At 49.6% G+C, this 26,121-nt stretch overlaps 7 protein-coding genes across 7 annotated transcripts; 4 read left to right on the top strand and 3 right to left on the bottom strand.

Moving 5' to 3' along the window:
- Nucleotides 1-429: 429 nt before the first annotated feature.
- On the top strand, nucleotides 430-837 carry BKA67DRAFT_661029 (uncharacterized protein; the record flags this gene model as incomplete). The annotated part of the gene is made up of 2 exons (XM_046107744.1): nucleotides 430-595; nucleotides 677-837. 2 exons carry the CDS (start codon nucleotides 430-432, stop codon nucleotides 835-837), a joined length of 327 nt encoding a protein of 108 aa, XP_045956555.1.
- Nucleotides 838-3,339: 2,502 nt separating this feature from the next.
- BKA67DRAFT_648155 (uncharacterized protein) lies at nucleotides 3,340-4,782 on the top strand (the record flags this gene model as incomplete). Its single annotated transcript, XM_046105977.1, has 4 exons — nucleotides 3,340-3,373; nucleotides 3,430-3,645; nucleotides 3,705-3,772; nucleotides 3,824-4,782. The coding sequence occupies 4 exons, from the start codon at nucleotides 3,340-3,342 to the stop codon at nucleotides 4,649-4,651; spliced, it is 1,146 nt and encodes a 381-aa protein (XP_045956554.1). The 3' UTR covers nucleotides 4,652-4,782.
- A 1,990-nt stretch (nucleotides 4,783-6,772) lies between these two features.
- On the bottom strand, nucleotides 6,773-8,314 carry BKA67DRAFT_521041 (uncharacterized protein; the record flags this gene model as incomplete). Its single annotated transcript, XM_046098235.1, has 2 exons — nucleotides 6,773-8,007; nucleotides 8,188-8,314. 2 exons carry the CDS (start codon nucleotides 8,312-8,314, stop codon nucleotides 6,773-6,775), a joined length of 1,362 nt encoding a protein of 453 aa, XP_045956553.1.
- A 4,067-nt stretch (nucleotides 8,315-12,381) lies between these two features.
- BKA67DRAFT_521281 (uncharacterized protein) lies at nucleotides 12,382-15,583 on the top strand (the record flags this gene model as incomplete). The annotated part of the gene is made up of 3 exons (XM_046098262.1): nucleotides 12,382-13,126; nucleotides 13,182-13,808; nucleotides 13,854-15,583. 3 exons carry the CDS (start codon nucleotides 12,382-12,384, stop codon nucleotides 15,581-15,583), a joined length of 3,102 nt encoding a protein of 1,033 aa, XP_045956552.1.
- A 1,862-nt stretch (nucleotides 15,584-17,445) lies between these two features.
- BKA67DRAFT_593801 (putative 5'-nucleotidase) lies at nucleotides 17,446-19,291 on the top strand (the record flags this gene model as incomplete). The annotated part of the gene is made up of 2 exons (XM_046104978.1): nucleotides 17,446-18,542; nucleotides 18,601-19,291. The coding sequence occupies 2 exons, from the start codon at nucleotides 17,446-17,448 to the stop codon at nucleotides 19,289-19,291; spliced, it is 1,788 nt and encodes a 595-aa protein (XP_045956551.1).
- A 2,333-nt stretch (nucleotides 19,292-21,624) lies between these two features.
- BKA67DRAFT_538091 (uncharacterized protein) lies at nucleotides 21,625-22,524 on the bottom strand (the record flags this gene model as incomplete). The annotated part of the gene is made up of 1 exon (XM_046100429.1): nucleotides 21,625-22,524. The coding sequence occupies one exon, from the start codon at nucleotides 22,522-22,524 to the stop codon at nucleotides 21,625-21,627; it is 900 nt and encodes a 299-aa protein (XP_045956550.1).
- A 615-nt stretch (nucleotides 22,525-23,139) lies between these two features.
- Nucleotides 23,140-25,156, bottom strand: BKA67DRAFT_351724 (general substrate transporter). Its single transcript, XM_046096368.1, has 3 exons — nucleotides 23,975-25,156; nucleotides 23,539-23,913; nucleotides 23,140-23,484 (listed from the first exon to the last, which is right to left on the bottom strand). The coding sequence occupies exons 1-3, from the start codon at nucleotides 24,791-24,793 to the stop codon at nucleotides 23,149-23,151; spliced, it is 1,530 nt and encodes a 509-aa protein (XP_045956549.1). The 5' UTR covers nucleotides 24,794-25,156; the 3' UTR covers nucleotides 23,140-23,148.
- Nucleotides 25,157-26,121: the final 965 nt, after the last annotated feature.

Raw genomic sequence — 26,121 nt, 5'->3', positions numbered from 1 at the left:
AAGACGCGCTTGAGGGGCAATTCACAGCAGCTGGCAGTTACTACGTAAGCAGATTAGCGAATGACATTTCCTCAGATAACCTCAAGCGATCTCACGCATCAAGGCGCAGTTTCCCGGTTTGATAACCATTCAGGTCCAATGCTTCCGTGGTAGTCCCTGTTAATGGGACTCAATTGCAGCAAGGCAGTTAATCACAAATGGCGGGGTTGACACGCGACTCTTGGCGATGACATCACCGTGATACCTTTAGACGTCGATACATTCACCTTACTTTCAGCCATTACCTTGGCTAAAGGACTAAATATCCTGACCGGAATCACTTATAATTCTCCCAGACCTTTTGTGCTTCTCTTGTCATACAAATCCTTTCCCATCACAAGCAATCAATTTCTCAACACCACCAAGCAAAACTATCACCAAACCATCAACATGGATTTCGTCAACAAGCTCACCGGCGGAAACAAGGCTGAGGGTCAGCAAGCCACTACCCAGGGCCAGGAACAGCAATCCAGTGGCGGCGGTTTTATGGACAAGTTGAACGGCATGGCTGGAGGCGGCAAGGAGAGTGAGAAGAGTGAGGATGCTCTTGATAAGGGTAAGATCACGGAATGTCACGTTGGAGCATACAAGCTACCTCTCGTGCGGGCTTCAAATACTTGCTGATCTGACTTTCCAGGTGTCGACTGGGTCCAGCAGAACGTTTTGGGCCAGGGAGCTCAAGATAACGAGAGCGCTGCAGAGCAGGCTAAGGACGAGCAGATCTCTGACTTCATTCGCGGTCAATACAAGAACAAAACTGGCAGCGACATCCCGATCAAGGACAAGGAAAGATTTTAGATGGTTGCTCAAGGCAAGTCGTTCGAACTGGTATTACAGGGGTCCATGACACGGCTCTACAATCGGTAAAATCCACAAAAGTTCTAAAAGAAACTACATAATAAGAACAAGAAAAGAAGCATATGGCACAACGGCATTTGATTCCAAGAAGCGAGCCTGTGTCTTAACTGTTGTGCCCACTTTCCCTACCAGAGCTTTGCTTGAAGACAAGTCGATCAGTCGTAGTCTTATTTGCATCAGATATGAGGGCAGGCCATTATACGGTTATCTATCGAGTACCTGCCCTTATTGTGTCTTTCGAAACCAACACAACGAAATCATTTACCCAATCCCTCACGAAACAGGAGCTTGCGAATTCACTTCACGGCTGTGCTCATGGTGAAACCAGTGTTTGGCGCAGAATCGTCTTCATTGAACCATACAATGTATTGATATTGATAGATGGAAATTGCCTACATGGACTGATGTGTTATCAGAACAAATCAATACCGGCCATCGCTTTGGTTCAGCCGGCTTCCGATGGTACCATAAGAGCACGTGGGGCCAAGGAAGTTATCGTGAGAGTCTAATACGCTTCATGGCTTGTCTATATGCGCCTCAATATGTTCCGACTGGCCAAGATGGCTTTAGAATGAGCTTGCCATCACGAACGTGAGAACAAGGCACTCGACCGAATGCTTCTACATTCGGGTCCGGCATGGCGGATTGTCCCTTAGGCCGGAGAGTGTTGCTAATCTGGGCAGTACGTCCACACGACTTCTCGAAATGAAATTTCGTCAAATATGACTTGCCATTGCTGGTAAATTCAGCAGCTGGATATATCTGCGCGACATACACGAAACAGTGGCGAGGTGCTGCCAGCACGATTGACAGGATGGGACCCCTGGGTTGATCTTTCGAGTATGGATTGTAAACCTTAAGTCAGGTTCTTGATCTCTTAAATGTTGTGTTTTGAAGGCGAAATAACTCATGAAGCTCTGACCGTCTTCCATACGCGACTCAAAGTCCTGCCAATGCGATGTTGTTGCTGCAGTAGCTTCACGGCTAACCCACGTGGTGCGAAAGTTGCGCTTTGATCGTCTATCCGGTGGCCAGACTAGTTCTATACCATTATTTGCATCGGTCCAAAAGACCAAGCCAATCTCTTCCTGCAAAAGTACGGGACCCCCAGATGCACTTCGGCTGGAACGTCGATCACCCGTATCGTTAGGTTCGTTGGCGCCTTTCTAGCTGTTGATCATCAAAGGCCTGTTTCAACCGTCAAGCAAGAGTATGCAAGGCATACTCATTGATTGCTGCGTAGTGACCACTCCTTCAGGTGTTTTTCTTAATTTATTATATATTTAATCCGATCGGCACAGTTGTGGTGGATTTATCAGTGATGCGGATTTGTGCGGACACGATGAGAAAATGTTAACTATTGGCGCCTCGTGTTGCGGTCTTTAGGACACGCTATATATATATAGTGCAGTCTGACCACCAGAACAAGCTCAAGCTTACAGTCAAGAAGCAAACGACACCGCCAATATGGAGATCTGAAGAACGCAACAGATTTTCGTGAATATACATGACTGACAATGTGCCGCCGTCGTACAAGGATCATCCCTAAAGGACTGGCATCGACCACTACAACATGATCCACAGCCCATGATATCTGTTATTCGACATCAGCTCCTCCACACCAGGGAAGCGTCCTGCACTCAGTAAAATATAAACAGTGCGCATTGTGTAAACGAATCTCCGCACTTCAAGCCGCCTTTCTAACGCTTTTCCATCCGACCATGACCAACTAGTCGGTTGATAAGTGCACAATTGCTCATCAACTTTACGCACGCTATCACGCTGCGGCGGAGCAGTCGATTACGAAACCTACGCTAGGGCTCGATTTCACACCGCTGGTGCAGTTCTGCCACATGGTTCCCCTGGTCTATTATATTGAAAGGAAACATGATGGAGCTGACAAGTGCCGAAACCTTGTCTGCATCTCAGATTGGCTACCGGAATCGTGCATATCTCCCATGTTAGCACAGGGTTACCCAAGATGCCACCTTGCAGAATGATATGGCATGGTCCTCATCCCTTGTCTACTTCCACAATCTGTATCGCCGTATCGCCGTATCGCCTGGTTGCGCTGGCCTGAAATAAACGACAGCAAATTTTTGACGGTCGAGACTCGAAGCTGACGCTGTCTTGTACGGACAAGCATGTTCTGGAATAAGACGTAGAGCACGAAGTCAATGAAGCCATGAAGCTGGGACATTTTGTTGTAATTCTTGCGACTCTGATACCCAATTTCTGTCACGCCAAGAGTCTTCTCGATTATGCGGACGAGATACCAACTTGTGGAGTAAGTTGTAAGAGCAATTCTGGATTTAGGTTTCAACTCACGATTATCAGATCAACTGTATTCTGCAAGCGGTTCCATTATCTCAGTGCCAAGTCGTCACAAACTCGACCTGTATATGCACTAACGAGGCGCTCCTCGCTGCCGTCAATGACTGTATGTCAGCCAATTGCACGGTGTTAGACAGGTTAAGTAGGTTCACACTGGAACTGGTTGAACCATTTTCAAATCGTGCTAATGTGCTATAGAGGTTGCAAAGATCGACGAAGTAGCATGCGATAAACCGGTAAGACACCAGACCGGAGATATACCCCCGTTTCTCGTACTCGATGCTGTGTCATTGATATGCTTGCTGGTGCGGCTGGTCAGTCGGCCGTTGATGACGAGGAAGATAGAGACGGACGATTGGGTTGCCTTCGTTCTACTATTTTTCTTCGTGACCTTCATGGTCCTCGGCAATTATGGTCAGTCACTCGTTCCCGGCGTCCACCGCACATCTTCAGGCGCTAACCTATGACTATAGTCCGTATCACGGCGATCGGACATGATGTTTGGGATCTCGAAATGTCAACAATCAAGACCGCTTTGAAGGTACGACATCAATAATTCGGGGCCTTGGTTGATCTACTGACACCAACACAGCTCTTCTTTATTGATGAGCTCTTTTATACCGCAGTCCTCGCGCTCTGTCGCGTGATCTTGCTTTTCTTCCTAATTCGAGTGTTCGCCCTTCCGAAGTTCCGGATGATATGCTGGATCGTCATGGCATGGGTGGTGCTGTCAGCGGTAGTTATCATCTTGATGACAATCTTCCAATGTTGGCCGATCAACTACAACTGGGAAGGCGTATTTGGAGACTTCGGCGAGCACAAGTGCTTGGACGTCAATGCCCTCGCCTATGCCGCCGCCGGGATTGGCATCGCCCAAGACATCACCATCCTCGTTCTGCCGCTACCAATCATTGCACAGCTCAATATGTCGCTGAAGAAGCGCCTTATGACGTTCTTCATGTTCAGCCTCGGCATCTTCGTGGTCCTAGCGAGTTGCTTCCGACTGCGCTACCTGACACAGTTCGCCAAGTCACTGAACCCGACATGGGATTATACCAACCCCGTCATCTGGACATCGCTCGAGGTGAAAGTCACGGTCATCGTGCTATGCTTGCCCACCATCCACATGGTATTTGCGAAGCTTGTCCCGTCGGTGTTCGGTACGAGTCAGAAGTCCACTCCAAGCAAGACAGTCACGCCGCACTCGGGATCCAGATCCGCGCGGAGGAACCATTACGAGGATATCTCGGATGGGGCTGCCTCGCTTCAACCAGCCCGTCAGCCATGGGAGAGCGATATTGAACTACACGGTGAGGTTCAAAGTATTTCATCAAACACCTCAACCACCCATAGGGACGATGAGGACAAAACAGGCACGGTGGCATTCTCGTCAACAACGCCAGAGCGGGGCTGGACGTAGTATTTTTGCTCCAACCTGCTCGTATCAGCGCCGGTCGCTGGAGAGTTCCTCTTGAAGGTCGATCAAGTGGTGCATACAGAATTCCGCGTGTGTTATTCATGTTATTTCCATCGCGCTTCCACGAACACAACACATAGTAACTTGGAAAGTCACTATATCAGAAGTCGGCCGAATGAAAGTTTAGAAGAATAATATAGGATAAGACGGATGATCATGTTCAGACCAGGGAGTGTTGGAGTCAATGCCACTTTGGAAAACTCTGTAATCATAGTTTGGCCGATCAAGTTATGTCTGTCCAATGTTGAGCTTACAGTTCGGTGACAGAATCGGCACTATCATGATATCTAACTCAATCGGCCTTTCAGCAGATATTGCACTACCTCTCTTCTACAAAGCTCTAAATTCGGCGTTGGCATTGTGAGTCAGGTATGGTGAAGCTTTTAGGAGTCAACTGTAAGAACATTCCTCTTCCTTGCTAATCTGGAAGTCTCATCTCTTTCAAAACAAACATCATTTTCAAATCTTACAACGAACTAATATTTCTAGCTCAGGATATAGAGCACGATCTCTTCTACCAAGGACGCAACTCAAGCGCCTCTACGGCCGCATCGGTGCCGGCAACTGCGGCAGTGTATAGAGCCGCGCACATCCCGAACACGACTCACTCCACTCTACATCCACTGTGCTCAAACAAGAAGACGAAGGACTCGGCCGATCTCTCCTTGACGACTTCAAGATTCACACCAAACCACTCGATGTTTACCACAGCAGCTACTGTATGGGGCATATTCACACCTCATTCCTAACATTGAAATGCTAGACCTTCTCTGCTAGAGCATGCCAGCTGGGAGACGAGCAACGTCGGCCGCTTTCCGGACGGGTACCCGGCCTACAGCACTCTCGGCACACAGCGCATTCCGCCCGTCGCCCAACACGCCCGGCACCTCCTCATCGATAGGTACTACTGCACCCCAGCGCTGATTGACGCCATCAAGGCCAAAGCCGCCAGCAGCGACTACATCGTGCGGCCGTGCCGAGGACACCGACGTCACGGCCGGTGCGGCTGAGCCTGCTCGCTTCGAGTAGTCCGGGCATATAGGCGGGCATGGTCTGTGGGTCCTGGAGTTTGACTGCTGCCGGGACATGAGCATAAACGAGGCCGGGGTGCGGCTCGCGGCGTGGTCGCTTTTGCGGAACGATCCGTTCTACCCCCCGTCCGGGGCGGGAACGTGAGCATGGCAGGGCGTTGTGAGGACATTTCAGAGGTGCGTTCCTCGACGCGAGCGCCAGTGTCATGGGAGGGGGGCTCATGAATGCGATCGAGCCAGCGTCTAGACTAGTCGCAGGAGCAAGATAACAATAGTGCGCATTGTCGCCGAGTGGCCCAGGAACACGTGGGTGCTGGGGGACCCAATCTTCACCATAGCCAGGATGCGTCTGCTGCAACTTAAAGCCCTGCAAAGTGGTTGAATGGCTTCACTGCAATCTTAACCTCCACGGGTCCGTCATGGCACTGTCAGTATGATGCATGTATTTTCGCTCATGGAATCGATCAATGACTGTTAGTAATCGGTGAGCCTCAGATGCTGCAGAATGACGACGCGATGTGGCCCGACTGTATAGGCGCCGCGTGTGTCAATACTAAGCGAACGTATCAGAAATGCCTGCAAGCTCGAAATTCCTCTGCGATTTCAACCTCACGAGAGGTCTAGATAATGTGCACGAGTCAGGCGTGCCATAACACTACGCAAAGATCACACAGTGGGCCAGGGACAGTATAGTATGTTGATAGACCAAAGGAACCAGTCCCATAATGATATTAAATCTCGAACCCCAAGCACCAACGGCACTGATTGCCGGCGCCCATAGATAAACTCCCAACACCATGCGCAATAAATTCTACAGACTTTTGTGTGTCAGGTATTTCGCGACCGAACAGAAAACATATAGTTGGATATCATCTTCCAACAAAACGTGCTTCCAAGAGTGCTCTGCGACGAAACAGTAAGACTTCTAGAATCCGACACATACAGACACATTAGTGCCAAAATGGAACAGGGCCAGAGCCGGGAGACGCATAACTATGCACAAGACGATATACATCTTTCGAGATCTCCAGTTCTAGTAGGCGATGTCCCGCTTCTGAGGAATGGGTGGCGGTGGCTTCTTAGCACGGCTGGGGGGCGGCGGTGGTGCCTTCTTGGCTGAGAGCAAAGTGTTACTAGTCGTTCTACTCAAGCTGCCATAGCTAGTTGCAGGGCTCTCGCTCCGATCATATTCGGGGCTTCCGCTGCTGGTAGCGGTATCATATTCATCTGCAAAAACATCTCCATTGTTGCTTGTGTTGGTCTGAACGCGGCTGATGGGTCGCAGGTTGCCTCTCAGGGAGCCAACATTGGTAGGGACGTTGAGAGCGTTAGGAATACTGGGGGTCTTGCGAAGCGATTCTTGCGATGGCGGCGGCAACGGTGGCTCTCTGTAGCTTGGTCTATCGCGGGGCCCCTCGAATGTGCCCACATGGGTCGAAGCACGGTTAAAGCCAGGACGGGGAGGCTCAGCAGGGGTTGTGGTGCCGCTGCTGACTTGACGGGTTGAGCGGATGGGCATGCGGACTGGCTCAGGAGCAGGCTCTGGGTCCTCGTAGATATCCTGTCGGGTTGCCCATCGTTCAGTGCGGTCGTTGCGCTCGCCGTATGATTGAGCTGTGTTACTTCTCGGACGAGTGGTGCGGCGAGACAAGCCATACTCGGATTGACCACCTCTGCTGGCTGATACTCCACTGGTCGCAGCTGCGGGCCATGCTGCACGCACACGACGAAGCTCCTCGGCACAGCGCTCGTGGTATTCGAGCTCAGCATCGAGGAAATTGGTGAGGTCTTGCATGGCTTCCGTCTCTGCCTCTTTGATGTCTTGCATGCGACGGTACACGTCCTCCGACGACTCTTCGTACTTGGCCTTGGCTGCTCGGAGTTCATCCTCTAGTCTGAAGTCCTCACGCTTTGACTTGTGCACTTTGGTGGTGCTGGCATCGTACGCGAGTCTCCTGTTCTCGAGCTTCTTCCTGGCAGCTTGATATTCTTTCATCATGGCCAGGTTCCGCTCGCAGCCCTCGAGCCAGTATGAAGAAGCTTGCGCAACATAGGTCTCTTGAATGCCAGCGATGCGCTCGTTGCCTTGGCCCATGGCGACCAGGCAGTTGCCGAAGTCTGAATCGGGCTCGAAGTCTTCACCGTGGCTGATCATGGTCCTTCCTAGAAAGCTAACAGGGAGTCCCTTGTCTTTGTCTTCGTGGCTCTCGCATCGTCGGGAGAGTGACTTGGTGTATGTGTTCATTGATTTTTGGAGTCGGTCCATTCCTGCAAAGGCGGTGCGTGTTAGTACAATCGTAATGTGTCATATGCAGGATCCAAGGTCCAGGTCCAGATCCCCGATCTCGCGGGGCTGACGTGCATGCGCCATGCATACAAAACGAAAAGGATCGTGTCACCACCGCCATGGTAACTCCCGGGGATATTGGGGGCTGGACGGGAGCGTACCTTCATGTCTAAGGGCCATTTCAGTCTCGAGCATCCTGAAGTCATCTGTATGGCTCGTCTTGGCCTCCTGGCCCATCTTCTCTCCCGCCCATTGGAAGGCTCTGTCGAACTTCTTTGTGATACCCATGATAGTATAGTGGTGGGGGTTTTTGTGATTGTGCTCGCAACAAATGAATTGAACTTGTGAGAAGGTGATCCCGGAGACTCCTTGTCTTTAGAAAATCAGAATTCAAAAGGTCTGATCTGATCTGATTCGATCGCCGTCAAGGGTAGGGCAGGACAGGACAGGACAGAATTCGCCGGAATGCCAATTGTATATCACACACAACCCGTGATGGTCGATGTTTCAACGGTATCGTTATCAGCGTGGCTATGCTTTGAAGCTAGGGGCCTAGCCAGGGGTTTGAGTTTGGGTCCAGAAATGTAGCGAGAGTAGATCAGGCCAGTGGGTTTGGGGTGTCCCGAGATTAGTGAGTACGTATACGGAAGAAACGCGTGTCGTCTCTAATCTGGCAACGGTGTAACGTGGTCGAGTACGGTTGAACTCAAAACCAAAAAGGTTTGACGGCTGACGGATGACTATATGTATGGAGTCTTTTATTGAGTAGTGCAAGAAAGGAGCTTGTCCCCCGAGGTTGGTTTCCGGTTCGGTTCAATGCCAAAAGAACAGAGGAACGAACGCCTGAGCTGCTACTGTAGCACCCGTAGCAGTGACGTCTGATGCTTGTTTTGTTTTCTTGCTGAACCCGCTGTGGAGATTCTTGCCTTTAACTGGAGATACGAGGTGGAAACTTCCCAGAGTGTGAATGATGAATTTCTGACCCGAATCTGGGTCAGGGGGCGGCTTTAATGCAATATAATACAAGGTGGCAAAAGCTCCAGTAGTGAGCGCCAATGGTGGATAAAATAGACAGAGTCGAGTCGGGGCAAGCCTCAGAAAGTTGTAGTCTCGGACGAGTCGTCGAAGCGATTCAATAGAAATCAATTGAGACCCTGACAGCCCTGACCTCCAAGTTCGGAAATGGATCTCTCAAGTCTCGCACCTCTTTTCCTCTCATTCGAGATGGAGGGTGTCAATGGCCAGGGCCAGAAGCAGGGACAAGCTGCAAGCGCCTGCAAAGCGCATGCAAGTGTTAGCGTACCTGAGCAGGAAATGGCGGGGTGTCTCAGTGCCTGATTCGTTGCTGCAGGTAAAGTCGATGGCGAGATGGTGGATATCGGCGTAGCTCTGTCGATGGATCCTGGAGATGGTGGGATAATACCTTTCCCCTGTCCCCTAGCTCAATGGGGGGCTACGATGCAGGTTATCAATGGAGTTCTCCCTTAAGCGATGCCACAAGTGCGCTCAGTTCAATCAGCGTATTCTCAAGAGGCTGGCAGTGGTTGGATGTTGGGGCGAGAATTGCGTGTCATTTTAATACGGGGTACTATGTAGAGTGCTAGCCACGGATCCGTACATCTCGTATGGTTTTCAGGTTTCGTGTCAGTTGTACGATATCTCGTCATTCAAACGGATCATCACCTTCATCGCTTGGTTTGTCGTATCTACAGCAAGTGCATCTGCTCAGCCTCGACGGGAGTGTTTCCGAAAGCGCGCGGTATTCACCAACAGTTTTTGAGCAGCATGTTCCAGAGTCTGCTTGGCCAACCCGATCGCAGGTCCCAGCCCAATTGAGTGGCCGTCGGTTGTTCTCCGCGTTCACCAGGGATCTCTTGTCCTCCAGTGGTTGGACATGGTGGGGTTGAGATGCAACCGCGACAATCGGCCCATTCAAAGCTATATCTCCGGCTTGTGCTTGTATTTTCAAGCCATGTTAGTGCTTGACGAGTCATAATGGCGCCAACCTTCTGCTTTTGCAGCAAGTCTGAGGTTAGCCCAAGGGGGAGAACGCTGGGCATTCGTCGCTCGAATCGTCGGTATGTATTAATCTACATAGGAACTCATTCAGTAAGCTCTCCTCTGCTCAAGTGGTCCAAGAAAGCAAATCGGAACAATGTGGCGCTTTTCGCTACCATGAGGATCTGCAAGCTTCAACGCCAAGGTATAACGCTCATCCAAGACCTGCCATGGAAGGTATAGCCTGTTAGGTTTAAGCGAACTGCAAAGTCTCTTTTCCCAGGACATGCGGCCCGACAGCATGCAAGACACATGGGGAGAAAACAATCACCACCAATGATTTAGCTCGCCATATTTTCGGATCGTCGTAGGGAGATGGAAAGCTGCTTCCATGCACCCATCCGCCATAAGAAGCTTGTCAGAACAAAGCTAGAATGACCATGTATTCTGTTTGAGAGTAACAACCCCCAAACTCTACGGGACACTCAGCACCAGTAAATACGTATCCGCTACGCTTTCGTTGACTGCGCAGCCGGAGTGCTGGCTACCGTTTTAACGTTGACTGGAGTGCTGGTGGACAAAACAAGCGCCGTCCGCCAAAACCGTTTCATCCTCGAAATAGCATCGCCAATCGCTCGTCGATCATGCACCACATCTTACCGGACCGATAACATCTGTGCACATCCCCTCCACTATGAGACTATGTCTTCGTTATCCGTGGCAGACGCGGGTCATCTTTGCCGAGTTTCGTATACAATGATGTCACGAGACGGTGCTGTCTCTCGTATTTCTCTGAACTGAAGCAACACGCTGAGTAGTCACCTTGTGCGCCGATGCAACACGGTATAATAACGTCTTTCGCCCGCCTGTCATCTACCCATGCTTTTCTGATACAATAGTCCAATCGTTTGGAGGTTGATTGCTCTTCTCATGACGACACGTGTGGCTTTTGCTAGTGATATTACTGCGCAACACGAAAGGGGGATCGGTTCCTGCGTGCAATGAAGTCTCTGGCCATTATATGTCAGCATGCATCTGCCGGCTGTCTCGAATGCGGTACGGTAAATTAGATTTACAAAATTACTGTCTTTGTTCAACGCGATGCTTCTGATGACAGGTCACGGTATGCAGTCTCGCATCATACTTGATAACAATTGAGGCATGTTTTAAACTAGCTCATTCCGTGTCTGATTGGTTGTGGAAAGTGAGGGTGCGAATTGTACTCACATGGGTTACGTTGATCCAGACTCGCTCTTACCAGTAAATCCTGATAAACTGCAATCAAACTTCGAGTGGCAGCACCTAGGCAATTCTAACGTCCACCCCTACGTAGCGAGCCACCCTGTATGGCGAGCCAAAATGCAGATACTTCGTTTTTAACACAACCTACACCTCCCCCCAATAAATGCAATTGCTCAAATTTGTGTAAATTCGATTCCTTGGCTATCTAGACACCTTGAGCCCCAGTCCAAGCAAAAATATCATCGGCGCCGTCGCGTAATCGCGTAGCTTGAGACCACCATATTTCCGTCGCTATTCACGACCTATCCAATACAACCCCACCATTGGGCTCTCGCCAATCGTAATACTCATCACAGGACAGTTTCTGACCCCCCGGTCCGCATTTTCATATTCAAAAGTCGTGATCGAATCTGTGGCCGCAGTGAAAGGGCAATGCATACAACATCGGTATACCAATCGGTACCTTGTCGATGGAAAAGGACTAGCGCAAGTCAGGGCACCCCTGCTGAGGCTGACAAACGTGTGGCGGTACAGATATAGACACGTGATTCCGTCAATCCCCCGTTAGAACGAATCCACCGCCCGATGTCAAAAGTATTGTTCAGAAGAAATATGATACAGTAATAGGCGCGTGGGTGTCGCGAGTTTGGCAAGATAGGAAATAGCAAGGTCCATTTCTGCCCCCTTTTGATTGTAAGCAACTGCTGACAGTACCTCCGCTTACCGCGACCAAGAATGTCAGAAGCTAGTTCCGGCAGTAATACGGGTGCAGCGTGGGGCCGCGGTGTTGAAACCGTTGCGGGCGCTCGAATGCACTGCTGCTTCCTTTCCCTACAATGTTTACGATTCTCAGTATGGCGATTTGAGAACGGCGTCATGCAAATCACAGAGAATGCCTGCACTGCATCAACGGAAGGCTTGCTTTGTGCGACTTGCAGCCTTGCCACTGAGTCTTCGTCCTTACCCCGCAGCTGCAGCCTGGTGCAAGCCTGGCTGATCAGTACATTCGCGACAACGGAAATAATGCCTCCCTCATCCTATGAACTGTGGCCATCCAGACAAACAGAATTTTATCAGTCCTAGGGATCTTTCAGTAATTCCTTTCTTACCTTGCGATGCGAGTGTTACAGCGCGACGATGCAGGTAACTACAGCCTTACTCCCGACCTCGCTCCCGACGAAGTTCCCGCATACGCGATCCTGTCCCACACCTGGGGGCCCGACGAGGTAGTCTTTGACGACCTCGCGAAGATACCCGACGACTGGCAGCAGAAAAAGGGTTATGAGAAGATCAAGTTCTGTGCTGAGCAAGCGAGGCGAGATGGGCTGCGATACTTCTGGGTCGACACTTGCTGTATCGACAAATCGGACAGCATCAAGCTTCAGACTGCGATCAACAGCATGTTCCGGTGGTACCGCGATGCGGAACGATGTTACGTCTACTTGAGTGATGTCTCCAGCGCTGGGCATTCCGATCAACAGCAACCAGTCACGCCATGGGAGGATGCGTTTCGAGATAGTCGATGGTTCCGACGTGGGTGGACGCTGCAAGAACTGATCGCCCCAACAACAGTCGATTTCTATTCAAAGGAAGGGGTTTCGTTAGGAGACAAAGAATCACTGGAGCCCTTTATACGCGACGTTACAGGAATTCCTACGAGCGCGCTCCGTGGTACGCCCTTGTCCAACTTTACTATCGCAGAACGAGAAGCATGGGTGCGCGGCCGCGAAACAACAGTTGAGGAGGACATGGTGTATTCACTGCTTGGGATGTTTGACGTTCACATGCCACTCATCTATGGCGAAGGTCGAGAGAAGGCACAAGAACGGCTACGAAGGAAGGTCCAGAAAGCGGTCAAGGGTAAGATGACCTTGGCGACCTGTGGACGGCAGACTCAAGAGATTAACATGGTCAGGAACCCGTGCAAACGATTTCTCTGTATCCTTTAGCCTGTCTGAGGTTCCCGAAACTCAACATTTCGTCGCACGAGAGAGCGAAATTGCGAAGATGCGCAGAACACTAGATTCAGACGGCAGCCGCCGCGTCGTTGTTCTCCACGGTCTCGGTGGGATTGGCAAGACACAGCTTGCCGTAGCATATACGAAGAGGTACCGAGACGAATACTCTGCGGTGTTTTGGCTTAATATCAAAGACGGGGCGTCGATTCAACAGAGCTTCACCAAAGTAGCGAGGCAGATTCTGCAACAACACCCTGATGCTAGCTACCTAAGTGCACTTAATCTACAACAAGACCACGGGGAGGTGATCGAAGCGGTTAAGGCATGGCTCAGCCTGCCGGGTAACACTAGGTGGCTTATAGTTTACGACAATTACGATAATCCGAGTTTGGCCAACCACGCCAATAACATAGGGGTCGATATTCATTGTTTTCTTCCCATATCGTACCAAGGCTCGATCGTAATCACGACGCGGTTATCACAAGTCGATATAGGTTATCGTATTCGAATTCAAAAGCTTGAATCAATGGATGACTGTCTCAGAATCTTGTCCACGATGTCGGGCCGAGACGTTTTGCACGATGGTAAGGTTCTCGCAAATTGCTAGGCTCGACTAATTACGACCATAGACACGGATACTAGACGTCTTGTGGAGGAGCTTGACGGGCTTCCGCTTGCTCTTGCCACAGCTGGAGCATACCTTAGGCATGTTCCGATTAGCCCCAGTGATTATCTTCGCCTATATAAGAGGTCGTGGGCGAGGCTTCACTCAAGCACTCCAAGCCTAGGATCATATCAAGACCGCACACTCTCCTCTACGTGGCGGGTCTCATACGATCAAGTGCTGGAACAAAATCCACTGGCTGCCCGTATACTTCAATGGTGGGCTTATTTTGACAACGAGGACGTGTGGTTCGAACTCCTCCAGTCGTACGGAGACGACGTCCCATCGTGGATGTATAAGCTAAATGATGAGCTAAACTTCAATGGCGCAATGGGCATACTACATGACTACGGCTTTGTCGAGCCACATAGTCTTAGTATAGACGTGATCGAGTTAAGGGGATACAGTATTCACGCATGTTTGCACTCTTGGACAACTCACATTCTGAATCAGCATTGGGATGACTGTCTTAGTAAACTAGCGATAGAGTGCATAGCCTCACGTGTTCCATCCCAGGAAGACGCTCAATTCTGGCTACTTCAAAGACGACTACTAGCACATGCCATAAAGTCTTGCGCCATAATGCAAGATAGCGGTGAGGGCTTAGAATGGGCTTTCGGTACCCTAGGTCTCCTTTTCTCCGACCAAGGCAAGATGGAAGAGGCTGAGGAGATGTACTTGCGGGCGCTTCGAGGGTACGAGAAGGCGTGGGGACCGGATCACACGTCGACACTCGACATAGTCAACAACCTAGGTGCACTTTACTCCGACCAAGGCAAGATGCAAGAGGCGGAGGAGATGTACTTGCGGGCGCTTCGAGGGAAGGAAAAGGCGTGGGGACCGGATCACACGTCGACACTCGACACGGTCAACAACCTAGGTGCACTTTACAAAGCCCAAGGCAAGATGCAAGAGGCGGAGGAGATGTACTTGCGGGCGCTTCGAGGGTACGAGAAGGCGTGGGGACCGGATCACACGTCGACACTCGACATAGTCAACAACCTAGGTCTCCTTTACAAAGCCCAAGGCAAGATGCAAGAGGCGGAGGAGATGTACTTGCGGGCGCTTCGAGGGAAGGAGAAGGCGTGGGGACCGGATCACACGTCGACACTCGACACGGTCAACAACCTAGGTGCACTTTACTCCGACCAAGGCAAGATGCAAGAGGCGGAGGAGATGTACTTGCGGGCGCTTCGAGGGTACGAGAAGGCGTGGGGACCGGATCACACGTCGACACTCAACACAGTCAACAACCTAGGTATCCTTTTCTCCGACCAAGGCAAGATGCAAGAGGCGGAGGAGATGTACTTGCGGGCGCTTCGAGGGAAGGAGAAGGCGTGGGGACCGGATCATACGTCGACACTCGACACGGTTAACAACCTAGGTGTCTTTTACAAAGCCCAAGGCAAGATACAAGAGGCGGAGGAGATGTACTTACGGGCGCTTCGAGGGTACGAGAAGGCTATAGGGCCCCAACATATCGCGAGATATCGGCCAGCAATCAATACAATGTGGGGCTTTGGGGCCTTATTAGGGAAACAGGGTAGACCAGTCGAGGCGAGGACATATTATCAACGCGCTTACGACAATCTCAAGGCACTCCTAGGATCCCAACATCACGACGTTCAATCACTGCATAAAATTATACTAGACCTAAACCAGAACATTATTGGTAAGTTAATGTCTAGAAGCTAGGCAAGTTAATGTCTAGAAGCTAGGCAATGCATGATCGTCTAATAATAATTGCAGATACGACAGCTCCCTAACCAGCCCTGAAAAGCAGACGCCGAGATGTCTTGAAAAGAGTCCTACGCATTTCCACCAAGTAACAATGTTCACAGGTAATAGAAGGTTGCAGAAATAGAAGACATGTAATGAGGGTAAGTAGCTATAGCTCTTAGCTGCAGTCCTCTTATATAAGCCCATAACTTATAAGATGCAAGTGGTGATACACTTATATTTATAGGAATGTGCCTTTTATTGTCGATGCGGTTTGGTGCGGTGACAGATTTACGGACTTACCGCCATGGAATATTCTGCAACGGCTCTGGGATGCCCTCCCGTGGCAACTGCTGTGGGATCCCTGGTTTGCCGCAGACGTCATAGCTGTTGCAGATTGTAAGTCAGCATCAGAATCATTCTTAACAATACCTTCAAGCGCGTTGACATTGGTCGGCGGTTTCGTTTAAGTAGGGATTGACGGAATCACGTGTTGGGGTATCTATACCGCCACACGTTATCAGCTCCAGACAGGGGAGCCCTGTCTTGACGCTAGCCATAATCGTGGCCCTTTCCATCCAAAGGTACCGATCGGTATGCCGATGTTGTATGAAGCACCCTTCCACAGCAGCTACAGATTTGATCATGACTTTTTAATATGAGATTGGGGATGGAAAAGCTTACTGCCGTCTCTAAATGAGTATTTTGAGTGGTAAGAGGTTGGTAGTGGGGTTGTGTTGGAGGAGTTTTATGCTGCGACGGAGAGATAATGGCCTTAACCTATGCGATTACGCGACGGCGCGGTCGTAATTTTTGCTTAGGACATGGCGCAAGGCTTCTAAAAAAGTCAAAGAATCGAATTCATACAAATTTAAGCAGTTGCATTTATGGGGGCGAGGTGGAGGTTGTTTTAAAAGTGAAGTACGTTCGTTTTGGCTCGCCATACAGGGTGGCTCGCTACGCAGGGATGGACATTAGGTCATGGAAGTCATGGTCATTCGTGGTCGCAGCAATGTTTGTGCTGCAGGTTGCTTTTGCAACCTGACACGCTACGGAATACTGCAAGGTTAGCATCTTCCCCGCAAGAAGTCTCGATGGGCCGGCCTTAGCGTTATCACCAGCAACAGATCAGATAGATATCTGCGACATTGACAGTTTTGGCAGATTTAACAAGAGGACTCTCATGAATTCCGCCGCTGACCGCCGCGACAATTGCCTATAATAATCTTCACAGCACACCGTACCAACCAGCCACGTTACGCAGTGCCATCGGAGAACGGCGGCTGGAGCACATCTACTGCCTCTGCCTCGCTTGCATAGCAGTTCTCCACGAGGCTATCATTTCCGAGCACTGTCTTGACCTTGACCGAGTCCCGGATCTTACAACAAAAGCGGGCGTTCGCACCGGGAGAAGGCTAGATATTCGCCTGTGTCTGAACGCTTTCCGCTGGATTCTGGCTTTTGCCAAGTCCCCAATCAGTAAGCCAAGATGCTAACGCCGGTGGCCAAGACACACGTGCAGTTCTGATTTGCGGTATCACCAGGCTTGTCAGGCCGCACGAACTTGGCGCATGCGGTACCTTGCTGTTCAGGGAAGATACGATACACCTTACAAATATTGGATAAGTGCACGATGTTGTTTTTGTTGACCGGGGATGGATGCAATGGTCATGGCCACCTGAAGGGTGTTGATAAGCTGTGGGATCAGCTTTTGAGTGTCCAGACAGTTGGCAGTACATATTGATTCAGATCCCCGCTCCCTGCACAGGATAATCAACTCTTCCATTTCCAATTACCCTCGGTCTCTGCCGATCAGCCTTCGCTTGTAACGACTCACGATGGTGACATTACGCTCGCTCGCAATCGCCGGCGTTGCTGGTCTGGCGACTGCTGAAGACAGCCTGTACAGCAGTAGACTCTCCAAGCGGTTCATTGACAGTGAAGGAAACTACAACATCTCATTCTATCACATCAATGATGTGCACGCACATTTGGACGAATTCTCGTCCTCCGGTACGGATTGTACCAATCCAGCGAAGGGCTGTTATGGTGGCTATGCTCGTGTCAAAACAGTCATTAATGAGACGCGACCCGGTCATGAAGATAGTCTGTTTCTGAATGTGGGAGACGAGTTTCAAGGCACTCTTTTCTACACGTTCTACAAGGGCGAGAAGATTGCGGAGACTCTGAATCAATTGGGCTTCGATGCCATGACTCTGGGAAACCACGAGTTCGACGGTGGCGACGACGAACTGGGCGACTTTTTGAAGAATTTGACTTTTCCCATCGTGTCGGCAAACATCGTGTCTGACAACGAAAAGCTCAACTCCACCATCAAGCCCTACCACATCTTTGAAGAGTACGGATTGGCTGTAATTGGAGTCACGACAGAGGAGACTCCCGACATCAGCAGTCCCGGTGACGGCACCACTTTTAGTGACCCCATTGAGGCCGTTCAAAAGACCATTGACCACATCAAGAGCACCACGAACATCACCCGCATCGCAGCGATTACGCACATTGGCTATGATGTGGACAAGAAACTCGCTCAGGAGACCTCGGGTCTCTTCCTGATCATGGGAGGACACTCCCACACTCTCCTTGGTGACATGAAGGACGCGGAGGGTAAATACCCCACTATCGAAACCAACAAGGACGGCGACGAGGTCTTTATTGTCACAGCTTATCGCTGGGGGGAGTACCTAGGTTACATTGACGTGACTTATGACGCAGAAGGGAAAATCTTGGCTTATCATGGTGCGCCTATCCATTTGACCAACACTACTGCTCAGGATGAGGACCTTCAGACCCAAGTCGACGCCTGGAGAAAGCCATTCGAGGAGTTTGCTGCTGAAAAGGTTGGCGAGACCAACGTCGAGCTTGACCAAAGCAAGTGCTACAGTGAGGAGTGTGTGTTGGGTGGTTTCATGTCCGAGTAAGTCCCTTGCCCGCATCCCTGGCTCTCAGTCAACTTGTCTAACGTATTTCCCTAGTGCCATGTACCAATACCGTCTCGACGGTGGAGGAAACCCCGATTTCGCTCTCATCAACGGAGGTGGCGTGCGCGCAACCATTGATGTAGGCGACATTACACGTGGCGAAGTCCTCACCGCATTCCCCTTTGGTAACGCCATTGTTGAGGTTACATATAAGGGCGAGACTCTCTGGAAGATCCTCGAGGGTCTTGTCAGCAAGGTCAACCAGTTCACTGGCGACGAGGTTGGATCTTTGTTGCAGGTCAGCAAGAATATCAAGATCGAGTACAACCCGGACAACGAGGTGGGCAGCCAACTCGTTGCAGTCACCATTGGCGACGAAGCCTTGGATAATACGAAAAACTACAACGTCGTCACCATCGATTTCCTGACAGGCGGTGGAGACAACTTCCTTGAGGAAATTGATGCGCCGCTCTTGGATCTGATGGCTGATGTCCTCACGTCGTACATCCAGGCTCAATCCCCAATTCCTTCCGACTACAGTGTCACGAACCGAGTCGTGGTCTCTGATGGCCAGCCTGGATCAGGATCAGGATCTGGCAACGCCACCGCCACCGCCACCGCAACCCCCACGGCTTCGGGGACTGCGGCGACATCGACACCTACCGGCGCGAGCGGCGCTGGACGTCTAGGCGTCGCTGGACTCCTAGTCTCGGTTGTTGCGCTTGCAGCCGCCATGGTCATATAGTATCATTGTAAGACACATTAGCGCAGTTCGTATGAACAATGTAATCAAATTTTAGTGTTATATTTACGTTCTAGTGTGATGGCATATAAATTGTTCTTGTTAACGAATGGGCACGGACGTGGCTGTTCCTCTCAAATTGTAATATACGATCTTTATTACACTCATCCTCTCAATGTGCAGTAGTTTAATGGTAGACAGTCTAGTGGTCATCGAGCTTGACAGATTCATAGCATAATAGACTCTATTACTAATAACAAAGACCGCAAGACCACGGCTAGTGGAATGAAATTACCGATCATCTAAGTCATAGCAGAGGGGTTTCTAAACAGTGTTGAATGATAATTACAATTAGATTCCGATCTGGTCAGAAGGGGGGGGGGGGGGGGGGGGGGGGGGGGGGACTGATGATATATTATTAGTGTTGAAGACGCCTGCTCATCTACTAAGGATTCAGGCCAACTCAGGCACGTGAGATTGGGACCTACTTCACTTCCCAGGTGATAAGTATTTTAGTTTGACCTAGAATGCGAGTCATCATAGTTATTATATGAACCAGGTCACTGTACCTAACTTGGATGTTGGACCATTTCGTTCCTCTGCGAAGGGGTTTCAGCGGGGCTGTCGGATTCACCGTTAGGAAAGAGCGAAGACCGATTATAGCCTACTAGTTCTTATCATACAGTACCGTTTTAGACAGACATCGGGAGATCTTGAACAGCTTGTACTATTAGTTTCATAGATACAAGGCCGTAAAAAGACATATTAGGGCTTTCATGTACCCCGAACTCAGAACAGAAGTACGCTGCAGTCAAAAAGGAAGTGAAGAAAGTGCATATAAGAAGAAGTGTGGCTGAGCCCTGATGGGTTAGATTCTGAAATTTAAGAGGTACTCCATCCGTAGCCGAAGTTCCAGAACACCCGGACTGTTGCTATCCCGGCGATATGAAGGGGTAATTTTTATAGCCTCATGGCGTTGTATCTCTATAGTCCTCGAATTCTGGCGGATCTGCTGGCACAGCAGCACAAGGAAGCGTGTTATCGTCGAAGAAAGCAAGAGAGGCTCACACCTCGGATATCAGATCACTTCCCATAGTTTGTAAATCTCCTAATCTGGTGTAACATAACCTTTAAGACCGACAGCTTAGGGCAGCGAACGGTAAGTATCCGAACAGGACGAGGTTATGAGGCGTGGATTGATGGAAAAATTGGTCAAGTATCAGGATGTAGCCAGGATGGGTAATAGTACGCTTGATGACATGTGGCTGGTAAAGTCCGCAATATGGTTGGCTAGGACATCTCAACATTAAGTGTAACACTCCACGCATTTAATGCTAGTAATATTGTACCAAGAATAAATCACGATATAGGTTTATAACAAAATGATTTAAAATGTAAGTTGTCTTTATATACCGCTTTATATTGTATATATACACCGAGTCGGTCTTGGTTAAGGCTCAACCCAATATAAATCAGCCCAACTCTTTGGGCATATATTGACTTATGGGAAGAACAGCCCGTAATATAAAAAACTTATCCCAGACGACACGATCTCTTTGTGCTGCTTTACAATTAGATATGATATGAAACTCCAGAAAGTATGACGAATGATGGAGATTAGACCCAAAACGGATGATTTGGTCATTTAAGCAGTTAAGCCAAGTAGAGATGGACTCAAACGAGGGATGGGTATCAGAGCGTTAACATGTAAGTTTCTAAGCTACTCTCCGTTAATCGATACAGCGGGATTGTGCAAGTTAATTAGTTTACAACCATCCCTTACCTACAAGTACAATAGACTTGGGTAGCCGATAGTACAAGTTTGTGATATTCGTTCCCCTTACTAATCGGTTTGCCCAACGTATTTCAGGGAATCTAAGACATTTTGCCAAAGTTCCGCCTCAAACTGTTGCACATGGCCATGATCTTAGGCAAATCAGGGCATTTAACTCGGTATGATTTTATATATGATCGTATTCGTGTGTCCTGTGTAGGTAATAGGCCTCGTGATAAGCTTCTAGTGATTCGTTTCGTAATGACCTCTTGTGGACCGCAGCGCGCTGTATGGTAAAAAGTTCGATTGGTCTTTATTGCAAATATCCATTAGCCATTAAAAATGTGTTTCTACTACCTATTCGAGAGCCTTTTGACTTTGCGATACCATTATATGATGCCTGTCGTGGTATCATCAATCAACCTTTGAAGACTATCCGCAATCCAGACCTAGTTGCACGAGTACATTTCCAATCCCCCACGTCCAAACGGCAACAGTGTAAATTAAGATACAACGTCAATTTCAAGCTTCCGAAATCACTGTTTAGAGCTCAAGACAGGCCTTAAGCTAGGCCATAATGATATTCGGTTGCCAGGGACGTCTTTTTGTGCGCCTTGCGCTTAGCCATTCTGTCGCGAGAGTCCTTGATTAACATATTCCAATCGACAACAACAGCCTGAGCTTGTCTCTGCTGAACGGCCCATAGAAGACGCTTGGAAAGATCATTTAGAATTCTCAATAGTCTTTTCTCAGCAGCCTGACGGGCAGATGTATTCATCACAGGCTGGTTCGGAATGCGAAGTGCTGTGACGCGGTTGAATGCACGTTGTTGCTTTCTGAGCCATGTGCCGCGATAGCGCTGGGCGTTCGTGGTCAGGAAGTCTGCTGCCTCGATGTAGGGGCACATGTCGTACTCTGTGTGAGAAACGGTACGCTCATTGCCCTGGAACGCATGTGGAAACTTTGTATTGAGCCTGGTGATGAGAGCGGCGAACACAGCACTGGGGTAGCATCTCTCGCGGGGAGGCCACTCGGTGGTGACGGTGGCACAGTCGTTGCTGCCGAAGAAGTCGTAGTCGTCGTCATCCATAACAGTATTGTCATGTGACCAATTGTTGCTCTCGGTTCCCCAGCCCCAACAAGGGTCCGTCGTAACATGAGTGGCCAAAGTGTCATTGGCATCGTTCAGGTGGCCCTCATTGTCTTTGCAGTTGGCTTTAGGTGCATAATTGAGCTCTCGTATCTCATCATCAAGTATTTCAAGGAATGGAAAGGCTTGGAGACGGTCGATACAGTCATACAGCCGGGTCCTCTGGTTTCTGATTATTTGTAAATGCGTGTGCGCGATCAGATTGACCCCGTCGTAATCCTCTATATCAGGACTGACGATTTCCATTTCGCGGACTTGGAAAAATGCCATGACCTCTTCAGACCAATGAGTGCCACCCGAGTGGGATGGCATTGTTGCAGTCGAACCTGTGCAACTGTCAGAGGAGTGATCGTCTCACTGATTCAAGAGATTGCTAGCGATGGCCGGCACGTTATGGTGCGTGCAATTGAGTCCCGGAGGTTGAGAAGGGATGGTGAGGTATTGATGGTGTTTGTGCAAAGTTGTCAGCAAAGTTGTTGTCCCGACTCATGTGATATGAAAGTGCATCAAAGCCGAGGGGATGGCAGGCACAACCCACAAACCGGACCCCACCGAGTTCTAGTTGTCAGTTTTCGACTGGTGACAGTCGAAATTAATGGGAATTATATGAGATGAAACTAGCAGAACCTGTAGTCAAGTGCCATTGTTGATGTGCAAATGGGGTGAAACTGTCACCTTTGTGACCAAAGAAGCGGTCAACAAGGACTGCTGTCACCTGGCTATTAAATTATGCCCACTCAAAACATACTGCTTAAACAAAAATTTCTCAAGTCACTATTTATTCGTTATTGGCCTCATCTAGGTGACAGTATTGGACATACACACTGGGTCTCGCCGACTTACAAAGCCGCCTTGTTAGAGTCCGAATTTCCAAATTTGCGAATGACGAGACTCGTTATTCAACCCAAAGAAAATTAGTAGCTCTTGACGATCTGTTTAAACTGCACCGATGTTCAAACGGAGCCCGGTGAGTGATCCCCGTCCAGAAGCTTCAGCAACTGTTGTGGGTAGTGGAGTGTCCATCTCTATAGCTTGACTACTGTGCCCCGGATCACGGCGTGCTCTGCGGCGAACGATTCTAGTCAAACTCTTCAAGCCAGGTTGATGAAATGCGTGCTGTATCTCCTCAAGTGTTCGCCCGCGTGTTTCCGGCATGTAAGCTGCAAGAACAGCAACAGTGCCGAGGGCAAGACCGCCAAATAGAAAGTAGGCACCGAACGCTGACTTGTCAAGCAGAATAGGTGTCAGGATAGCCACCAGCCAATTCGTGAACTGTTTTCAGTGTTAGTCGACATCTTATACGCAAGAGTAGCTGGAACGACTTACGAAACCAAGACCTTGTGCCACACAGTTGGCGGCAGCGCGAGTATTGGAGGGCTGGATCTCGCTCGCATAGATCTTACCAACAATACCCCAAGTTGCGCAGTAGGTCAGGCCAAACGCGAAGACGCACACGATAACAACCCATCGAGCGACGCCATAAGAGTGAACAACGCCAGCCGCGTACAGCGTACCAATCAGCAGCATGAGGCCTGATAATCCGATACCACCTGTTATAGCGGAAGTTCGTCTGCCCCATTTGTCGGCGAGCAAGAAAGCAGGAATCGAGATGGCAAGCATCAAGATAGCAGACACTCCAGAAGCCAAGAAAGAAGCAGTTGATGACGATAGCCCGGCTTGCGAGAAGAGGACAGGAGCATACTGGTGTTCCGTTAGTCTACTATTTCGAACAACTTTCCCAAGGCCAGGGGAGACTACCTACATAGAGCACACCATCAATCCCAGACAACTGTACCATTCCCAGGATGAAAAGCGCCAGGATAGTTCTCGACCTGTAACCTCGCCTGAATAGTAACAAAAAGCTTTGCCATGGCGAAAGGCTACTCCTCTGTTCGGTAACTGTGAGGAAGTCTCGTTCTGCTTCGACCATCGAGAAGTCCAGTTTGCTCAGAGCAGTCAGTGCTTCCTGTCTCCTTCCATGCGTCATCAGCCACCGTGGAGAGTCTGGCAAGATGATACAGCTGGCGATGAACAGGATGGTGAGAAGGCACTGGATGATGTATGGTACACGCCAAGCAAGGGTCGACTGGATGGCAATCGTGCCATAGCACGTGAAGTACCCTATACATACACCGGCCGTCGCCATGAATTGTGGTAAGCCCGCCAGGATACCGCGGTGCTTATAAGGCGCGATTTCGCAGATATACACACTCACATTACTGAGGTATACACCCTCGCCCAAGCCTGCAATAGCCCGGCCGACGAGGAACTGAGGCAGGCCATTCGAGCTGCCTTCGATAGCTGCCCCAATACCAAACAGCAAAGCACCCAACGAGATGACTTTAATCCTTCCCAAAGAGTCTGCAAGCTGGCCTGCGAAGATAGATGGGATGGCGGCAGTGAGCATAATTAGCGATACGGTGAAACCGACCAGAAACGGAGACAGATGCCCAACTGCTTTCTTGAACTCATCCATCTCCATGATCGCGCCTATAGAGCCGGTGTCGTATCCATTGAGGAATCCACCTATCGCAACCGCGATGGAAGCGATCACATAGTTCGGTACGAGCTTGGCAAACATGATGCTAGAATGTCCACATGAATATGTCGTACCACAAGGCAAGAAACCAATCGAAGTGGACAGGAAAGTATGACCATCATCCTTTAATGTGAGCGCTCTGCGTGACGCTCCGTTCTCGCATTTGGGTATGAGTCGTCAGCAGCATCGTGATGTATCGATTTCAGGGGTGCCCCGCGCACGTCTACGTCAGAGATCGTCACTATCAGTACCTTGCTGTCAGCCTAGAGCAGGGAAGTATGCATCGAAGAACTTTAAATGGCGAATGAAGTGCTGGCGTCAGATAAGGCCTGGTCACCGTTGTGTCGCCGTTTTCATGATCATAGATTGAGAATTAGGAGTACCTGAGCTTCGGCTAAAGTGGTGATGACAAGAATGGTACATGGTTATAGGTGGGCGCCCGGGCCATGCGCCAACTCTTGTCATCACCACTTGCTGGCCTATGTATGTGCGTGTGTGTGCGACTGCCTTTCACACATCTAGTGGTCCTCGATGAACTACTCCGTAGTTACGGATCCGCAGTCTAGTCTAGGACCGACACCGCTGTCCAACATTCTGCAGGGACGCATGTGGTTAAAATAGGTGTATTTGTGTATACATCAACCTAAGGTTAAATATATCAGTCGACCAGGGCACAATGACAGTTTTCTCAAATTTTTAATAATGAATTGCGAGCCCATGGCATATGTGATATTGCTTAAGCATTCATAGCCTAATCTGGCAGTCGCGTGACCCGCAGAATAGTACCCTGCAACTCCCTAGAACATGCTGCAGTGCCCCGATATAGGGGACAAGGGGCTGTCTTTACAGTGCGTGCCCGCGAATGAGTTTCTTTCCCTTCCCCTTTGTGTCGTTTTAGATGGCGCTGTCCTTCAACATCTGGTTATCAAACCTAGTGATGACAATCCGGTTTTTATGACCTCCTTCACTACTTACAACAAATAAGACCAGTTGCATATGCTAAAATAGTAGTAAATATTGTCTCGATCATCCGCAGTTGCATGGGTTTCACACACCGGGTATACAGTCATTTGGCTTCGACAAACATATCACACGAAGGTGGTGATGTCTATTGCCTGTTGACTTCGATTCTGGTACTCTAGTACGACTTAGTTGTCGCTGTATCGTGAGTTTATGATCCTACCCTAACATAGTTGTTTACCTTAGGCCCATTAGATCCAGTGAATTTATGCCAAGTTGGATAAGGAAGGTCGAGCCCAAGATGTGTCAGTCACTGCGATCTAGAAACAGGCCGTGTAGCGTGCTTATGATCAGGCTTTTGATACTACGGACAAGTGCTGCGGTCCTGAATAGTACACAGTCGGCACTGT

The sequence above is a fragment of the Truncatella angustata genome (assembly GCF_020726525.1).
Source record: "Truncatella angustata strain MPI-SDFR-AT-0073 chromosome Unknown BKA67scaffold_6, whole genome shotgun sequence".
Lineage (NCBI taxonomy): Eukaryota > Fungi > Ascomycota > Sordariomycetes > Amphisphaeriales > Sporocadaceae > Truncatella > Truncatella angustata.
The sequence above is the reverse complement of the archived record's forward strand: the minus strand, read 5'-3'. Positions and strand labels throughout refer to the sequence as shown.